At 31.9% G+C, this 21124-nt stretch overlaps 1 protein-coding gene across 1 annotated transcript in view; it reads left to right on the forward strand.

The window, feature by feature from the left end:
- Nucleotides 1–8857: 8857 nt before the first annotated feature.
- LOC129231047 (glutamate receptor ionotropic, kainate glr-3-like) overlaps nucleotides 8858–21124 on the forward strand; it is a 69167-nt gene continuing 56900 nt past the window's right edge. The window contains exons 1-2 of the mRNA XM_054865295.1: nucleotides 8858–8913; nucleotides 14083–14352. Coding sequence (XP_054721270.1) covers nucleotides 14125–14352 — 228 coding nt within the window. The 5' untranslated portion in view covers nucleotides 8858–8913; nucleotides 14083–14124. The remainder of the gene's footprint in view (nucleotides 8914–14082; nucleotides 14353–21124) is intronic.

Below are 21124 nucleotides of genomic sequence, written 5' to 3' on the forward strand. Positions count from 1 at the left end.
GCTGTGAATATTTCTCGGCACCCTTCGCCTCTCTCTGTGGCACCCCAGGGTGCCACGGCTCACACTTTGAGAACCCTGTTCTACACGATAGAAGATAATTATGGAGGATTCTACAATTTTGTTGGAATAGTAAAGTTTAAGAAAACAAGCTTGACTATCTTAAGTATTTTTTCTTCCTTTTCCATATTCATGAAGATAATAGCGACGCGTGGATTCCGGATGAAACAATTTTTATTCCTCAAAAGTAATTTTTATTTCGTTAAGGGGACATTCCTAAAGGATTTCGTCATTTTTTTCACCATTTTTGACTCCTCCCCCCTTTGTCACAAAGTGTCCCACTTCACCTGACCCCCTCCCCCTTTGTCACACGTCGCGCGTTTTTTCATTAACAAATTCTTGCAAAAAAGGCGTGATGTTACGCGTCTAGTTGCCCACTCCCTTCTCCTTGTCCCAAACTGCAACAATTTCTCCCCCCCCCCCCCTTCCGCCCAGCTCAAAGCATGACATTATTTGTGGACAGCTCCTAAGATGTTTTCATAATCAGTCCGCCCGTATTCAAATTTTTCCAAGAGCGAAGTACATGTGTTGAAGATACATGACATTAAATAAATCAATACGATACATTCAAATGCAAGCAAATTAAATTTCTTAAAGCCTTGAGGAGCAATGCCCCTCTTGCTCTCTTCCCTCCTCCAATCTGAAACGATGACGTCCTGATGTCAATGCAGCGAAAGAATCTTGAACAATACAAAGATTCTTTTTTCTTCTTTGTTTATTGCTGAGGCAAATCTAAACCAGAAATTCTACTTTTTGCTGTCTCAATTTTGAAAGCAGCTGTCAATTTAACACAACAAAACGACCAAGTTTTCTTTATACTTTTAAGTTTAACAAAGAAATCTTTTGGAGATTTGCAAAAAAAAATTGGTATAAGTGTTTAAATTGTTTTTTTTTTTAATGATTAATGTTCAGAATTAAAATTTTATCTCTAGGTTTCCTAATTCATGAAAGTTTTGCTTCCTTTCAACTGAAATTCCAAGTGAACAAAATTGCTATGATTACACAAGGATTTGAAGGTAAGGAAAAAAAATAAATAAATAAACTCATTTCTTGTGTTAATATAAAACTTTGCTTGATGAGTTCATTTTCTTGCTAATGATGAAATTCGGTTACAAATCTGAAGCTAGTTGGTAATTTCTGCTTCCGTTCTGACGAGAGTAAAATGTTTCGAATGCGGTAATTTTCGTAATTCGTTTCTATTCCTCCTTGCTTTTAACTAACTCAAATCTAGATTTGCAAAAAATAGAGAGAGAATTTTTGGAAAAACTGGTAAAAAGCTGAGAATTTTGTGAAATATACCCAAAATTTTGCGAATTTGGAAGTAAAAAAAGTTTGATTTCTGCATTCATGCTGAGCCATAAAGCATAAATATTTCTAACCATTAACCATTTAAATAAGTTTCATACGGAAAACAGTTGAATACGCATATAACGAGCCATGATTTAACGAGAACCCGAATTTAGCAAATTAATCAGCGTTGTACCAATCCTGCATTTCTAAGTCTATAGGAGCATAACTCGCTTTTAACAAACAAGCCTCGATTAAAGACAGAAATACTTCTTTTTATTTATAAAATTTCTCAGCTCTATTCTTTTTTGGAAAATTCCGAAAGTTAGTGATGAGTCTTAAATCCTGAGAACAAGTGATGACGACCCTTTAAAAAAAATATGCAGAGTAGAGAAGCAATTAAAAATTATCCATTTGTTGACGCCGATGTTATCACTTTGAAGGGTATTTTTGTTCAAATTCAAACTGAAGTAGATGAAAAATAATGAAAGAGACGACGATAACGACAAATGCGCAAAAAAACATGGAACTTTTTTCAAAGCCTGGTCTGTAAATGACAATGTTTTTCGGGTCATGAGTTTTTCTCGAAAAAAAAAAAAAAATACAAAAAAGATGCAATAAAACAGTTCAAAGAAAATTAACCAACTTTTTTGGTATTGTACAGAAATAAAAAATTATCAAAGCAAGTTAGGGATGAATTTTTATGTTTTTTTTTTTCACGAACTCGTTTTATAAGAGCACTCTGTTATAACAAGAAAACATATAGGTCCTTTCGCGCTCTTTATAAGCGAGTTTCGACTGTATCTGGAATAGTTTTCATGGGAAATTTTCACGTTTTAGGCGCATACACTATGTGACCAAAAGTACTGGAACACTTTTAAAAATTATGTTTTTATGGATTTCTCGGGAAATAAAAGACCAATTGCTTTGTAAGTTTCGTCACATAAGAAGTATGATCTAGCTGTCATTTTCCAATAAAAGTTATAACACCCTCGCGTTTCGGGGATCAGTCACAAAATTGAGGAAAACAAAAAGTTTTTTTGATCATCATTCATCGTAAATAGCTAAGAATAAGCTGCAAAATTCAGAACATAGGTAGCTTACTATGTACAATTATTTTACATACTTTCGAGAAAGTAACACTGATGTTCATGGAGATATAGTCATTTTTTTTTTCAAAACTACGAATTTTATTTGAAGGTTTTTGGCTCATAACTCGCAAAGTTTTCCCTCAAAGTCCACCAAACTTTCCGAAAACTTGACAGCATACAAGAGAAATGTAATACTGAAATTTGACATAAAAATGTTGAAAAATTGATAAAATACGGACATTTAAAGCAATTAATTTTTCGCTGCGCATGCGCGAAAGATAGCCATTTATAACTTTCATAATCCAAAACCCAACTAGTTTCTTCAACTCACAAAAAAAATCCAGTTCAATATCTTAAAAATTCAGAAAGTTATCAGCGATCTAATGAGCCGAATTTAAGGAATTCTTGAATAGGCGACGAGTCGTGATTGTTCGCAAATAATCTGCTTTTATCATGAATCACACTGAACGATTGAAAGCAAATGTTGCAAACTTTCAAACCACCCCTCACGACTCGTCGCCTATGGGTCATTCCATGCGAAATGAGCAAATCAGCTGTGGCTGACATGTCACAGATTTCAATGAAAATTTGTATTTAGGTAATTCATGCATATCTATGAGGAAATGCAAAGTATAAATTTTTAAAAACTGTTTGTTGCTTTGTTATTGACAGTAGAAGTTGATGCTTACGCTAAGCCTAAATTTTCAGAGTTCATTGCTGCCAGTTTGTGACTCAATAACTCCATAAATTATAAACGTACACTTAAAAAATAAATATTTCCGCATTCTATAAACAAATCTCTATTGAGAAAGAGCAAAGTAAAATTTACTCGGATCTTTTTATGAATCTGAGATATTAACAAAGATTGAAATATTGCCAATTTACTTCAGATTTTAAATCACTCTTCTAGCTCTTTTAATGAAAAAATAACAGTAAAAATGATTCAGATTGAAAAAATATCTATAAGTAACTATCTGCTCTAATTTAGTAACTTTTTAAGAATTTCTTGATGACGAAATTACTTAAAAAAATCAAAAATTTCCAAAAATTTCATTTTTTCCTCTATTTTAGATGTTTTTTTGAAGATGAGGGAATGCTCTAAATTTACTCAATTTTTTTTACATAATGTAATGAAGTGTCTTTTAGATGCTACTAAATTTTAATCATTGGTATCAGCGTATTTTTGTTACTAGAGTAACTTGAACTAAGGTAAAATTTTATTAGTTACTTCTTTTTATTTTGTAAGTTTAGCAAAACTAACCATTTCTTTCGTGTTTCATTTTCTCAAAAGCATGTTTATGAAGTACATGCTGAAATGTACATTTTTTTAAATTGAAATAAATGTCAATTTTACTTGCTTTTGTATCATTTAGTCGTTTATCTAGTTCTTTGAATCCTCGTAATTTCACATAAGAGTCAATCCATACAGGTTCCATACAGTATAAACTACTCATTCATGTCCAGATATTTCTAAGTTGTCAAATTAAAATATTTATTTTGAAAATTACAGTATAATGTATTATATAGGGCACAATATACGTAATTTAAGAAGGTGCCATGAAGTTTTCACACTTTTTATTTCTGTTTTAGTGTGTGAATCGATTAGCAAAATTGCTTAATTTCAAAGACCTGTATCTTTTTTACAAACCAAATGCAAAAAACAATATGTATAACATGTATAGTACGTGAATGAAATATTCAATTGGCCAGGAAATTTTATTTTAAATTCAATTCCCTTTTGGTTTATAGGGGTCTAAAAATGTCATTTTTGTCATTTTTCCAATTTTTGAGGGACTATAATCTATAAAGGGTACAGAAACACACAGCAACAGCTGCATATTCTTTTTAGCATGGTTCCCGTAATTAGTTTTTGCCGTATTTCATTTTGTGTTTCCGTCCCCTACGTGAGTTATCCCCCTTTGAAATGAGTAAAATTTTTACATTTGCCATGAAATTTAACCTGTTGCCATTATTTTAATTATTAACGTACAGCTACGTAACTAAGCATGTAAGACTATCAACTTATGCACTTTAACATCAAAGCGTTAAATTAACTGTCATAAATGTAATTCAACTAGATTTTGGCCAAGATGCTAAGGTCTAAAAATCTCATTTTTGACTACGAAAATCACTTTTGATGACCTCTAAAAATTCAAAGGTCCAGTTGAGAGAAAAAATAAAAGTGGTTTTAAACATCTTTCATATGCAGCTTTTAGGGATATGAATTTCAAAAAAATTAAAAATGTTCGAGCGTAACCATCCGTCGAACCTGTATGGATTGACCAGTAAAACAGAAAGAAAATGCTATTTTCCTGAATTTTATTTTACGTTTGGAAATCAAAAACCAATTTCGAGTTTCTTCAAGCAAATAGTAGAAACACAGCTCTATATTCTTGAAAAATTTTAAAGCTGTCTGAATTTTCCCTTATTTGAATTTTTGTGTGTACGTGAAGGGGAATATCATCATTTTACAAAATGTCACTAAGTTTAAAACTGATTTTGAAGACAAATGAGTTAAAATGCAACTTCAAAAGAAAAGTTTGTCTTTTATGATACTTAGCACATTATTCGGTATTACTTTCATCAAAGCTAATGCATTCCTTAAAGATTAAGATTAAAAAATAAAATGCTTAATTATGAGAAAATTGAAACATTTTCAGTTTTTGAAACTCGGTTAAAAGTTAATAATAATAACTTTGAAAATTTTACTGATATCAGATTGATTACCCTACTCCATAGATTGCAAAAACATATAACTTTTATGTTTTCATTAAATAGTTAATAAGATACAAGCCTTCAAAAGTGCAACATTTAGCATTTATGAGAATGCTGTTCAGTTTGACCAATTTTCAATCGCATGTAACTATTTAAATAAAAAATTTTAAGCAAAAATATTTTAGATATTTTTATATAGGCATAAAAGGAACCTGTATACCAAATTTCATAAAAATCTGTTACCATGCGGCCACCACTTTTTTGCGAAATTTGCTCATTTTACATGGAATGACCCCTATCTAAGAATTGTTGAAATTCGGCTCATTAGGTCACTGATAAATTTCTGAATTTTTAAGGTATTGAACTGGAATTTTTTTGTGAGTTGAGGAATCTAGGTGGGTTTTTGATTATGAAAGTTATAAATTGCTATCTTTCGCGCATGCGCAGTGAGAAATCAATTGCTTTAAATGTCCATATATCATTAAATTTTCAACATTTTCATTTCAAATTTTAGTGACACTTATTTTTTATGCTGTAAAGTTTTCTGAAAGTTTGGTAAGCTTTGATGGAAAACTTTGCGTGTTATGAACCAAAAACATTCAAATAAAAATCGTAGTTTTGAATAAAATGCACATATCTGTGTGAGTATCAGTGACACCTTCTCGAAAGTATGTAAAATTATTGTGCAAAGTTTGCTGACTATGTTCTGAAATTTGCAGCTTATTCTTAGCTATTTGCGATGAATGATGATCAAAAAACCTTTTTGCTTCCCTCATTCTGCGACTGATCCCCGAAACGCGAGGGTGATATAACTTTTATTGGAAAATGACAGCTGGGTCATACTTTTTATGTGACAAAACTTACAAAGCAATTGGTCTTTTATTTCCTGAGAAGTCCTTAAAAATGTGAATTTTTGAAATGGTCCCAATGCTTTTGGTCATATAATGTATATGCACGCTTATAGTGCTGATGAATCTTCTATTTTTTCAAGGCAGAGCGACGACAGGAAGCTGCCGCACTACCCAACTGCCTTTAAATCATTCAAAATCAAACTTTAAGCTGAAAATAATAATAATAATAAAAACCAAGAATAAAAAAAAATTGAAATTTCACAGTTCGAGTAGAGCGATTCACTGCCTGTAAAATTGCCTCCCTGCAAGTGCCAATGTACCAAAATCGGAACCGGACATTAACCATCTAAATCATCCCTGCAAATATTTACAAACATTTCAAAATTATGCATTGAAAGATTGGTTTATAAATATATAAAAATATAAACATGCAAATTGAAATTCAAAAAAATACTTCAAAATATGATTAATAAGTGGTGATAAAAACTGTTTCAATTTAAATATTATTTCTTAGGACATTTTTTTTAGTTAAATATCATGTTCCATTTTTAGAAAAGTGGCGGGGTAAACGGTTAAAGATTACATAAAATTTTATGAATAACAAAGTACAGCTCCATTTGAGCAGGGTTTGCTCGTTGAAATCGAGTTATATTCCCATAAACTTGACATTTTACCAACTACGTATTTCTGATTTCATCGTTGCATCCGAATTCTCGTTAATTCAGGGCTTTTTATAAGCGAGTTCAACTGCACCTATTACTTTTATAATAACAAGACTGCAAAATGAACTAACAAACTTCTTACTGTGAGAAATAACTTGTTAGCATTTCAAAAAAAAAGTTTTGGGATAATTTTTAATTTATGGTCACCGCTTTGTTTTCCTGTATTTAGTTAGGAAAAACTTACATTTAGTTAGGCATTATCTTGAATTATTGGAAAGGAAAACGTTTACCAATTATTTGTGGCTGATATTTGAAAACAGCCCCTCAATTTATGCATCCTTATTTTTATTTATAAACAACAACATTATAAAGGATAATTTAACCGAGTGATTTTTAGAATAAAAGCCAAGTGTCCAATTGATGCTCACTTTAGTAGCTCATGTTTAAAAATGAAGCACTAAAAACTTTGTTGCTCACTTAATTATCAGCAAGTGAATATAAGCTCTTAACAGTTTCTGTTAACAATAATTTAGTTGCTGTTAACACAAGAAATCTAAACAACTATTAATTAAGTTATATGTTTGACTGTATCTTTAATTATAAAAACTTATTTTTTTAAACAAATTCCCACGAGTTTTCTGTTTCATTCCCCGAAAACCTGGTTTGTTTTAGGAGTAAAACTAGAACTACAGTTGGATATCTATGTAACACGCATCCTTTTTGGAAATTTCTCATTTTTACAGTTTTCGAATTGGAATATTTTGGGAAATGTAATAAACCTTCAAATTGCAAAATACGCTCCCGAATGAAAGATTTTTTTTCTTGAACTTAAAGCAACTTTCTCTCATTTTCTGAAAACGTTTCCTTCATTTTTGCACAAGTTATGACATTAAATAATCTATCTTCGTTTTACTGAGTATAGGTCCGTCATTTTAAGAGGTCAGGAGCTGGCAATTGGGTTCAGGACTCCTTGGATTTGAGAAATAAATGTATTCCCATACATGTGAGCATGTTTTTCCCCCCGATATAGTAGTATACATGGACTATTTCGCAATCATATGACTTTGTATCCCCCTGGAAAAAACGAAGTGACGGGCCCAACTCTTCCGGAACTTGAATTCATTTTTTCTATAAATAGCATATTTACAGTAAACAATCATAATTTTTACGATTATTTTAGATTATTGTCACGATTAAGTGATGGGCCTGACTCCTCCAGAACTTGAATTCATTTTTTCTATAAATAGCATATTTACAGCAAACAGTCATGATTTTTACGATTATTTTAGATTATTGTCACGATTAAGTGATGGGCCTGACTCCTCCAGAACTTGAATTCATTTTTTCTATAAATAGCATATTTACAGCAAACAATCATGATTTTTACAAAATGTGTTTTAATCTTTTTACATGCGTTTTAGTGATTATGAATTTAAAATGTGTTTGTAAATAATCCTCATATATACGTATAATAGCCAATGATCGAGTAACGCTCCTGACGTTATCAACAATGAAACTCGCGCCACGTCATGATAATTTGATAATATGTTTTGGTAATGTTTAACGTGCAGGGAAAGGCTTTATTGTGACAAGGCTGAACTGGATCCGGAAACTTAGCTGTTTTACTGGTAAAACTGTCATTTCAGGGGAATGAAGAAATGAAAAAGTGGTCAACAACGAACGTTTGGAGTTTAGCTGCTGGAGTTTAGGGTTCATCCACTGTAGTTAGGGTTAAAATTTCAACAATCAAAATATCACCAAACAGGCAATTGCTTCGTGCAAATGTAGAAGCAATTTTCACCCGTCATACGTTGACGGGCAATTTTCTCTTTGAAAATAACGTAAAATGCGATTCTATTTAACGGTTTTTCCATGTAACAAGCATTTTTCTTTATTTTACCACTTGCCAAAGTAGAGATGCGACGCCAATTATCTTGAAATAAAAGAAAGTTATTTTAGAATTTCTTTTGCATTTTCATGTAAGTGCCTTTAGGTTAACTGCATTAAAAAAGAAAATCTATTAACAAAGACTTCTAATAGGTGATCTCAATGCTACCTTTTTTTCCTGTTTTAGATTTTGCAACTCAAGAGATTTTGCGGTCATTTTTTCAGTATGGAATTTCTGCAGCTGCTCTAGACCTCACAGATGCAGATGCACACATTGTCAATGCATATTTGAATGTTTGGAAATCAACTGATGTTAAGTACGTGCTTTTCCTTCAGAACAAAGCCAATGAATCATCAGTATGGGTAAGGAGTTTAATCTTTTTAAAAAAAGTTTAAAAATAAAAAATGCTATACAAATGAAAGGGGATTGAATTTTTTTAGCTTGTTGTTGGTTTTTTTTTTTCTATATATACCAATTTTTCCTTTTTTGCTAAAAACCATCGTTTCATACTTAACATCCTAGCTTTTGTTGTACATTTAAATTGATGCATTCAGGGGCGCCCCGGACTAAAAATTTTGGGAGAGGAAAAATTCTTAGTTTGCCAAATGAAATTCCAATTTTTTCCAAATATAATCCGAACATGCACACACATCATCCATGCAAAACATCGCATCAGAAGGAACATTAGAAATTATTAAGAAATAATTTAAAAATTAAAAAAAGGAAAAAGAATACCAATACTTTAATATTTTCTCCAAATTTGCCGAATCTTTGGCAAAATTTTCGAACTAAGGAAATTTTTTGGAGGTCACAGTGACCTCCTGTGACTTTTCATCGGGCCCCTGGATGTAGTATTGTTTGAATTCATTACCTCCACGAACCGCGATGAGTGCTCTATAATAGTCGAGAATCATTTAAAATGCGTCTATGATTTTGATATGAAGTATTATAAAGGTGACGAAAGAGCGGATTTCAAAACGACAGTAAGTTTTCAATAGTTTGTGATTTTATTTAGCCTTGCTAATCTTGAAAAAAATAATTTCAGGATTGTTCACTGGAGACGAATGAGGAGGGGAAGGGAGAGAAAATACTGCATATTAAAAGCATCACCAGGGTTTGAAAATATCATGATATTTTCGAAAATATGGAAAATGTCCGATATTTTGATATATATCGGATATTTCGACATATATCTGATATTTTCAATCAGCACAAACTCAAGTCTTAAAAATAATAATTGCATCCTCAAAAACACTCTTTATTTTCTTATATTATTAGTACAATATGTAGACTTAAAATTAAGGTTTTTTCACTATTTAGATCTAATATTTCATTTTACATTTTTATCAATATTAATGGAGTTGATTTAGCATTAGCTGTATTACTCATTTTTCTTTGGTTAGCTACTTTCATTGTTATATGATTCAGCAATAAAATACAGGGTGTCCCAAAAGGTCGTTTACAAACTTAACATGCTGGTCTGCCATATCATGATGAACAAGATTTACATAGTAACATACGTTCGCAAGCCCAATGCTGGCGCACTACGCACACCAAGTCAGGCACTAACGGATGCAGAACATGTCGCATATTTATTACACAAAGACGATTTTACACAACATTTTAGTTTTCAAGGAAGGCTTATAGCTGTTGTTGAAATTTGCTGCCTTTAACTGTCAGACACCGTCGCAACGAACGAAGTACCGACCGTCGTAATAACGATCCATTCTGACAAGATTTCTCTGATCGCTGCGTTGTCATTGCAACGTGATTATGAGAGCTGGCTGGACTCAAATTTTAGCAACTGCTTTAAGCTTTCCTAAAAGACTAAAATGTTGTATAAAACCGTCTTTGTATAATAGATATGTGACATGTTGTGCATCCGTTAGTGTCTGACTTTGTGTGCATGGAGTGCGCCAGCATTGCGTTTGCGAACACATGTTCCTATGTAAATCTTGTTCATCATGATATGACAGACCAGCATGTTAAGTTTGTAAACGACCTTTTGAGACACCCTGTATATGCATTAGGTGATGCACAGTCATATGATATTTTCTTTTTTTCTGTCCAACGTTTAATATTTAATTAGGCACTTTTAACATGAATTAAAATTGTTACATTACTAATAATTTTATGAATATAAAATACAAGTAAAAAAGGAATGTTATATTACTTTGTTACATTAATGATGTATTAATACATCATAAAAATATAGTACATAACTTTTTGGTTATTTTTAATAATAAATGAACAATATTACTATGAATAATATAATTTTTATATTGAAAATTCCGTAGTTGAAAAAATGAGTATCGAAAACATCAAAATATCATGACATTTACAAAATAAATATCGAATATATATCGACTGATATATATCGGCGAACCCTGATCATAGGCTCTTTTTTTTTTTTTTTTTTGCTACAACGAAACATCAAAGATTTAAGATATTTTATTCTTCTATTCAACAAATCCACACAAAATTGAAAAAAAAAAAAAATAATAAAGGGAAACATGTTGAAAAATGAAAATGTTTTCTAGAGGTGGGCACATCTAAAATATTCAGTTGAATTTTGAGTGACATACGCATTGTAAAAATATTCCTTGTTCATATTCTTATTCAAAAGTTAAATGCTTGAAAGCCGTAGAGAAAGAACGATCAATGTCATAAGAAATCATTTCTTGAGAAACGAGGAAAAAAAATGAATGCTTAAAAATTATACATTTTAATTGTTAGTTGTCTTATACATGGAAAAAAATAATGTACATTATGACACGAACTTGCCACCGTAATATCTAGTGAACTAATCAGAAAAAATAAAACACATTACTCGAAAGTAAGGTAAACTCACCAGTAGTGGCCAATGCTTCAGTAACAGTCACTTCAAGGTTTATATTTGAAAAAATAGGATTACAAGTCACCCAATGGATTCAAAAGTGCATCAAACGTGTAGAAGGTATTGGTATTACCCTGCACGTTTGAATGCATTGGGAAACCAGGAATCCTATTTTTTTTCAAATATAAACTTTGAAATGACCACTACGGAAGCGAAATGAAGCACTGGCCACTACTGTTGTAGTTACTCTTTTTTTTTTTTTTTTTTAAATCCACGCTCCAGGAAGGAGTTATCAGAATGAAACAAAAATTTACACGAGTGAGGATTATATAGATATAAGAAAATGATTGCAATATTGCAAAATGAATATTTATAATGGAAAAAATCTCAAATGAATGGAGGTTTCAATACCCTGTTGCCCCACCTTTAGCATGAATGCACGAGACGATGCTGACAAGAATTGAGTCTTACAAATATCGTGCGTTGTCCTACGTCATCCCGTTCCACATTTACTGTAAAGGCACTACTGATTTGATCAAACTAGCAGGCCGTTCAACTTACCGTCCAAAGTTATCCTAGATATCCTCGATCTATGACAAATTTGGTGATCAAGCAGGCCAGAGAAGATGATAATGCGGAAAAGGAAGCTCCCGGGTACCCATTGCTACGAGTGACCGAGAGTTGTCCTTACCATGACTTTTAATACAAGTGACTGCAGAATTCCACAGACGTACTATTAGATTGCCCACAGATGGGGCAATGGTGATGTTATGGGGTGAGATCATATACGAAATATGGTCACCCCTAATATTCTCACGCAGCACCAGGACTGCATGATAGTACGTTAGTGTCATGTTTTAGTCACATGTGTTGGAACTCCTGCAGTGACTTCCAGGAACAATTTTTTAACAGGACAATACTCGGTCATACACTGCAAGGGTATCAAGGGGCTTCCTCTTCCATATTATCCCCTTCTCTGGGCTGCGCGATGCCCTGATTTGTCACAAATCGAGCATGTCTGGGATCACTTGAGACGGTAAGTTGGACAGTCAATGAATTTCATTGAATTAGTGACGCGTTTACTGTGGTACGAAATGACGCAGGACATCGTACAAGGCTGCTATGCCTTAATTCTCGAATATGCTCAACAGTGTACCTACATTCATTTGGGATTTCTCCAGTAATAAATGATCTTTTTACTTTCATTTTGTTAACCACTTTCTTACAGAAATGTTGCCCTCAGGTATATAAAATTTTATATCATTCTGACTATTCCTTCTTGCTTATCGATTTTTTTAGAGTGTACTTACAATCACAAGAATAAAGTGAGTAAAAGAGAAAACAGTTTCAAAGGTAATGAATTACAACTATACTGCCGTGTGCAGGTAAACGGCAGAATCTGCAGAAATGACTTTTCGAGATATTTGAAGAAATGTGTGGTGCATTCAATACTAACAATAGGAAAATGTTGGAATTATACTTTTTTTCGCGCCTTTTTTTTCAGTGGAAACCAAATAAGCGAGCTTGTACAATAAAGATAACATACAATAGATGACAAAAATGCAAAAATATGAAAAGTGAAAACTTTGCAGTTACTGTCCTTTACCTGCACCCGGCAGTATATATTCCACTATCGCATGAGCATTCAACCTTTTATACTTTAGGGAATTCTTTGAACTTCTCGTTTTCTTAAAGAAATCTCTTGATCAAAAAGCAGGAAAAAAGCTTTATCCTTCTGATGCATCTTAAGATGCAAATATATATATATATATATTTATTTATTTTATTTTATCACAATACAAACATCATAATAAAATTAGTGAATGATAAGGTAGCTAAAAAGATTTCTTGCAGGATTTTCAAAATATATTCCATGAGTAATAAACAAAACCAAAAATGAAATATTAATGTATATTTATTTTCACAAGTAAACCACCTTTAAGAATTTGATCTTTTACGAAAACTAAAGTAAAAAAAAGAGCTTTGATTAAGCAAGTAGCAATCACTTATGGCACAAAGCAAATAGTGGATAAAGCAAATTGAAGACTAAAAATGGAAAACGCAGTAAGTGGCAAATAACAAATTTTACAGGGCATCAAAAATAAGACTCCAGGAGGATTGTGGCACTTACTGCGTTTTAATTTTCTTTGCATTAAGACTTGGACCAACCAAGATAGTAATCTTCAAAAACCTTCAATGGCACTTACTGCCTTCTCCACCGCACGGGCGCTAACACTTGCTCCACTGGCGGACTCTGACAACGTTTTTTTAACTACTTTTAGGGGGGCGGGATAGGCACATAAATCGTTTACCACAGGGAAATGCTTAGCATTTACTTCATTTTGACGAAAAAAAAGTAAAAGAATTTTTTTGGCACTTAATGCGTTTTCCAATTTCAGTCTTCAATTGTGGACCCCAGTTAAAGTTTCATGGAACCTTAGGGTTCAACAGAGCCCAGGTTGAAAACCTCTGCTCTACTGAACATACCACTTGAGATGCATATACTCAATTCGTTACAAATTCAAAGCGTTCAACAAAAATTATTTAATGTATCAACTCCAGATATATAGATAAATATATGGATACATTATAATCAACATAATATATAAAATTTAATTTTAATACGACACGGGAGACTCTTTTATATCACACACGTATCACACACGTTTTCAACAAAAGTTAATTCATTTTTTAGGCTTTAAAATATTTTTGTGAAGATCCTTGGTGGATTTTTATCATGGAGGAAACCAATATCCAACAAAACTTCAAAACGCTTCAAGACAGCCATTGTTCCATGGAGAACTGGATTATTTTAAATAATCTGAGACCACAAAGGAATTCCAGCTCCAAAAAAAGTGCTTCAGATAAAATAGGAAACTCTAGCCGACTTGACTTCAACTCAATGTATAAACAAGAAGGAAAAGAAAACCATTCCGGAAAATTGATTAAGTTAGTGGTGAACGAGGTAAGAATCGATGTTTTTAGATTATAGGAAAATCTTATTACGATGAACGTTCCTTATGTTGTGATTTTATCGCTGAAGTGTATAGAAAACAGTTTATGGTTTTCTTTTTTGTTAAAACTTATTCCTGGTTTAAAATTACTTTTCGTAGCTCGTTAGTGATTACAATGGTGGTATTACGCGGTTCAGAATTCCAGTATTTCGTGCTACAGAGCATTTCCGAAAAACAAGTATTTTATAAAGTAAAACACTCGTATTTTTGGTATTTGCTGCAAATTATTATTTTCAATTGACGGTTTTCTAACTCAACTTATTAGATATCTACTGTTATTCTAAATGCGTATTTTTTCATCAACGAGACAGTATTAAAATCAGTCATTAGTTCAGAAAATTTGGGTTTAATATGAATTAATAGAGCATCAATTTTGTAAAAATTTTACACCCACAACAATCAATGTGTAATTCTAGACGACCTATAAACTGTGGACACTTGAACAAATGCACTACGTTGTCCGATTTTAATTCGTTCTTTGAGAAGCTTATTGATTACTACGTTTATTTGATCAGGGCAACAATCAAGGATGGATCCCCCCCCCCCGCGCCCCGCGCTCTTGAGCCGAAATACAAAAGCTCTCCCTCGGCATATTTTCGATACTGAAGTTCCAAAAGCGTAACTTGAGGCGATCTTCAATAATATTACAAAAATGAGGGCTTCTCTAAGCTTTTTTTAAATTTTTTTTTTCAGAACTGTATTCTTGAATACGCAATTGTAGCACATCTCTTAGCACTTTAATGATAGAGATCAGAACTTTGTATAGGAAGTTTTTCGAAGTTCCAAGAACTCAATTTTAGACGATCTTAGATGGTATTAGATGAGGTTTGTGGGCTCTCACCTGAAAAGTTTTAAAAATTGAAGTTCACAAAAAAGCAATAATAGTACACCTTTGATCACTCAAAAGTAAAGAATGGGGTTGAGTACACTCCTCCGGAATTTTTTGAAGTGGCAGTTGCAAAAAAAAAAAAAAAAGAGAAAACAAAAATAGATTTCAGACAATCTTTTATGACGTTAGGAGGCGGAGTTTTGGGAATTTATAAAACGATAAGTATCTGAACCCCCCCCCCCTCTTGAATACTTTCTGGATCCGTTCATGACAACAATCTTATTGTTTCGCCACCCTTACATTTGATGTTTTTATTCCAAATAGCAAAGCCATGAGTCGGAGAGGTGATTTCAAAAATTTTAGGACACAATTTGGGTAAAATTTTAGGACATTTTTTGGACAGCAAATATCAAGTTTTGATAAACTTAAATGTAATTTATAAGCTTGATTTTTTGTAGTGAGTGATCAAACGTTTCAAATTCAATCTTGAAAACTACAATAGAATGCATTCAATCTTTTATTCTTCAACACAGTGAAACATTATGAAGTAGAAATAATTTATCTTACGATTGGAATCCGGTTTAATCTAAACAGGAAATTTAAAGAAATATTTTCTGATGAATTTAACTTTATAATAAGTACACAAATATTTTATTTACCGAAATATACTTTTTTTGTCTCCTACCACTTTAGATTTCATGAACTTTTAAAATATACTTCTGATAAGTTTGTCCAATTTTAGAGACAAAAAATTAACAACTGGGCTTTCTTTCTATAAAAGTAGCACATATGTTTTGAGCAAGTCAGAGAGGAATGAGACAAATGTAAGTGTACAAATGTAAATGGATCTTTCAATGAACTAGCAGTTCTGTTATATCAATCTAAATTGCCAACAGCTTCATACTGAACAAATATAGATTTTGAGAAATAGTGTTCAATAACTAAATACTGCTCAATCAGTCTATTCACATAGAGGCCCAAGAGTTAACCACCTTGTTTCAACATGTCATAAAAAGACATGATCAGCCAAAACTTCATCAAGCAATTCAACTTGCACAAGGAATGAAAATTTTCCCTCCTAGTTAGTGATAATTTAAACCATTGATGAATGTCTAATACAAAACTATCTATGTTGAGCAAAAGTTTTTCAACTCCCTTGCGCATAGCATTATGCACAATATGCAAATAAGTTCCCATGTTAACCAGATCAGGGAGCGACATCTCAGATAACATAGTTATATATTTTTCATTTCTTTTCAAGGAGAAAAATACCCAAAAATATTAGATCCTAATCCCCTCCCCTAACTATTTTTCTGCAACACCTACTGCACAGCTGTTTTTATTTTTTTTATTATTATTTTATTTTTACATCTTTTTTGCATAAGAGGAATGACAAAAACAGTTACAAACTATAGATAAAACAAACAGCTTTATATTGAGCATATGTTGTGGTTATATAAATGCATCCCCCTCCCATTCTTCTCAAGAGAAAACGCAGCAGCAGCATAGGTTTTTCTTTCTTTCTTTTTTAGAGAAAATTTCTTAGGGTCAAGCAAGTTCATTTTATCCTAAAATATAGGCATATCATCATGTAAAGTTTCATTTTTAGGTTGAATTTTCTTTTCTGCGCAAGTATGAAATAAAATAATGAAAATTTTAGGAATTTTAGGACAAAACTCAAAATTTTTGGACAAAATTTAAAGTTTTAGGATTTTTAGGACCTACCCCTGCAAAGAACACAATCAGACAGTACATGGAAGAATTTACAACACATAGAAAGGAAGTACATTTAGAGCGAATACAAAGTTACAACGAACCCATCGCCTCAAATGAGCCCGACGATCGTTCGGACAACTCGATCTGACAAATCTGATTTTACTTTCTTTTGGTTGATATTACCGGAAAGATCGAAGGTTAATGGCTTAGTTACCAAATGCCTGGCACTGGTACATAAATAAAAAAATAATGTGAGAGATAACATTTTGAAAATTATTTTTACATGAAGATCAATATTTCATTTCAACTTCATAAGAAAAATGTAATCAATCTTGGTTTTTGTGTCAAAAACGATTTTGTATTTCATTTTCATCCATACTTCAGTTTTGTTTATTAACTATCACCATTCTAATAGTTATCTGAAATTCCATGGCACGTAGTTCTCAAGAGTTTTAAAATTCAGATCTCATATGCTGAATATCGATAATTTATAATAGTATGTAGTAAATTATTATATTTCTTAAACTCGATCGCTGAAGTTACGAGTCGCTTCATTTGAATGCAGGTGTATCGGAAATTCTTTGAGAAAATCATCAATTCCAGACGTTAATAATCTTAATATGGCATCCAATTAAGAATATCTTACGTTACATTATTTTTATAAGGTGTTATATTATATCAACTTGAAATTTTTTTAATCTGTTCTTAAGTTATTTTAAGAGAAACAATCAGTTGATCAACAAAAAGATTTTGGCTTTTAGCAAAATTTTTGCAATTGCTATTTCTCCTTTATTATAATTATTCCAATGATTACATCATATTAATTTATTTCTACCGTTCTCAAACTAAATCCAAGTGTCAATAATAAAAAGACTTCTAAAAATCCTGTAAAAAACTTCAATGTATTGTTGAATTATATTCATGTATGCTTAATCTCATTGTGTAAGTGAATCACACAATGAAGAACTTTTGGTACGTACTCATCATTGATTGATTCATCCGGTGTGATTGACAAAGACAATCTCTCTGACGTGCAACTTCCTCCACTTGCTAAACTTATTTTATAGGAAGAGCTCTCTCTTCTCTATCTACATTACTCAATTCTTTCTTTTTTTCTTTTTCTTTTTTAAGAGCTCATTGTGTATATCGTGAATCCAGTTCAATACTGCCTTAAGGACAAATTTATAATTTTTGATATTAAGGCGGTATTGCAAAGTTAACATATTCGACTTTAAGTTAAAATACGATTAAACTTTATTATTTGGGGGAATGTGGGGCAAAGTGAAATAGTTAAGATAACTTACCTTTTCCGTAATAAAGAAATCGAATTTTTAACTTTCCTTTTCCAAAATGAAGAAATCGGATTTTTTTTTTAAATTGCAGTGCAATGATTTATTCTATTATAGAATTGGCACTGAAACATTATTTTTAATTTTTGTCAAATTTATACCTTCAAAAAAAAAAAAAAAAAATAGAAAAATTTAACTTATTTTTTGCATGGGACAAAGTGAAAAATAAAATATTTTTATAATCAAGTATTTTTTATTTGATTATTTAGAATGTATTTGGTGGAATAAACGAGTTGATTAAATAATGAATGAGTTAGGAAATTGGTAATGAATCAATAAACGAATAAATAAGTAAATAAATTAGTTTTTGAGAAAAATAAATGCTTGAATAAAACAGTTCAAGAATAAGAAAATAAATAAATGAATTAAATGAATGAATTACCAACGTTTTAATACACAAAAATTGCAAGTTACTGCATATAGTAACTTGTAATTAGCGCAAAGACCCCCATTATAGTACATGGGTGCTCACCTAGGGAGGGTTATGGCGCAGACTGCGCAATTGCAACTTGTAGGGGTGTTTAAGGAGAATTACACACTTTTGGAGGGGCTGTTGCTCTTGGGGGGGTTCACGATATTTGGGGGGTGAGCATTTGCTCTGGGGGGGGGCACCCCTGTTGATACCAAAAGCCCACAAAAAAGGGCATTTATATTAAGTACTAAAATTTGTTATAATTAAGTTTATTTGCTTAAAAGTGCGGTAGGCTCTGTCTTCGTAGGCTTGATATGTTGGATCACTCCATCAGACGAGCTTTCTTCTAGACTCGGATATAAAACTTGAAAGGCATGAAATAGTATTTTAAGCAATTTGCTCAGTAGTTTTAACTACTCATGATCAATATGTAAAAAGAAAATAACAAGAAATTTTCCAAATACATTAAAGCTAAAACCATTGAGAAGAGAAAAAATGGAAGGAATGAAGACTTTCATTCGTGAAGCAAAGGTCCCAAGTTACGTAATAGATTTTAAAGCAAAGCATTGGAAGAAATCAGGTTTCCTTCCCTAGTTTCACTCAAAACGTGTCAACCATTCGTCGTAGTTGAGTCACGTGACTTGAAGCCTGTGCCTCAGCATTCGCTAATAAATGATTGGACTAGCTCACTCCATATACTAATTTATTCTCTAAGGATAAAACCGGTCGCTAATACATTTATGTCTGGTCTCTCCAAGAGAATTTTTAACATTGGTAGGCATGAAGAAGGGTGCCACCGAAAATTAGTTGTTAACGGATGACGTAGCTAAATACAGGTGGGCACTCATGCAAGTTTTCCTGTTCATTCTTTTTTGAAGGTACTAATTTACTGCCAAGAATGTAAAATAGTATTTCAGTGCAAGTTTTGTTGTAAAATGCATTGTTGTTCCTTTAAATACTGTAATTTTGAAAACTAATTTCCAATTTGCTCATTTTGAAAAAGGTAAGTTATCTTAACTTCTTTTTTGCCCCACATAAAGTACTTTTGGAGGGTGAAGGGGCTATTCTATTCTTTATGTTTTAGATTCTTCACATGGCCTTAGTACCATCTAGATTGACTTTGATGAACAGAATAAAACGTAACAGAACTATTCTTTGCTCGTTGAAAAAATTGCTTTTTCCTCTCTCATTAAACGTTTTATATATATATATATATATATATATATATATATATATATATATATATATATATAAATGAAACAGCAAAATCGTACCAAATAATATTTATACACTAATTAGCGTGTGAAATCTGAACTGTCAGCCTGTAATGACGTTCTTGAATAAGATAAGTATAAAAAATTATCAAGGGGCACTTCGAAAACTCAATGCTTCTCATCTACGCAAACACACGAAATCGCTTAGTTTTTTTTTACAAAGGGAGAAAAAGTTCTCATCAGGAAAAAGTAATTATGCATTGAAACGTCAGCTCAAAGTAGGAGTAAGAGTTAAGTGAAAGTTGCGTGAATTACTTGAGCTTATCAAATGAGCATGCGCTGTAATTACTAGCGAAACTGAAATGTCATTAATGTCGACAACCAGGAAAAAGCTGGTAGCGAGGATTTCGATGAAATAGTTACATTTTCGGTACTCGAAAGAAAATTGAGTAATCCTTCCCTCATTTCAGCAATTATCAAGGTTTTACAAAGTGTTCAAATTACGGTTCATATTTTATTGAAGATTTAAAGTTGCTATTTGTTCGTATTTTGCCAATAATCATTTTGAAATGAGATTTCGGATTTCATATCGTTGGTTGAGCAGTGTAATTAATGTTTCTTAAAAAAATTGGAAAGCTGTTGGAAATAAATTATAGAATTAAAAAAACATTTTGGCGCAACAGAATAATATACTCTCGATTTTATTTTTTTTGCGCCGCTATTTTTTACTGAAGTTATTGCTATATTTACTAACTTCTTGTAATCATCGTCTTATTTTAAGAATGTTGTTACCATTAAATAGAACAATTGTTCTCGCACAGTGGCTCTTTAGCCAAAAGGGTGGCGACAGGAACTGTGAAAAAAAGTTCCCTGACTTTTCCCTGATTTCCCTGATTAAATTCACCAAATTTCCCTGATTTACGTTGCCTATGATAATGATTTTCTTTCTTTGCTCTACTTGAAATCCATTGTAGTTTTCTTTAAAATGCAGTATTTTAAACGTTTTAAGTTGTGTAAAGTTGTTGAACTAAAGATATATTTTTAAAAAATGCTACTTTTTTAATAAAATGGTTTTAAAAATAAAAATATCAAGTCGATTTTTTTTGGGAAAAAAATTCCTACATAACAGTATTTTAAATTTTTCTACATGGAAAGACTATAGAAAAAAAATACTTTACTTCCAGAAATCACTTAGCATAAGAA

This window comes from Uloborus diversus, chromosome 10, assembly GCF_026930045.1.
Source record: "Uloborus diversus isolate 005 chromosome 10, Udiv.v.3.1, whole genome shotgun sequence".
Lineage (NCBI taxonomy): Eukaryota > Metazoa > Arthropoda > Arachnida > Araneae > Uloboridae > Uloborus > Uloborus diversus.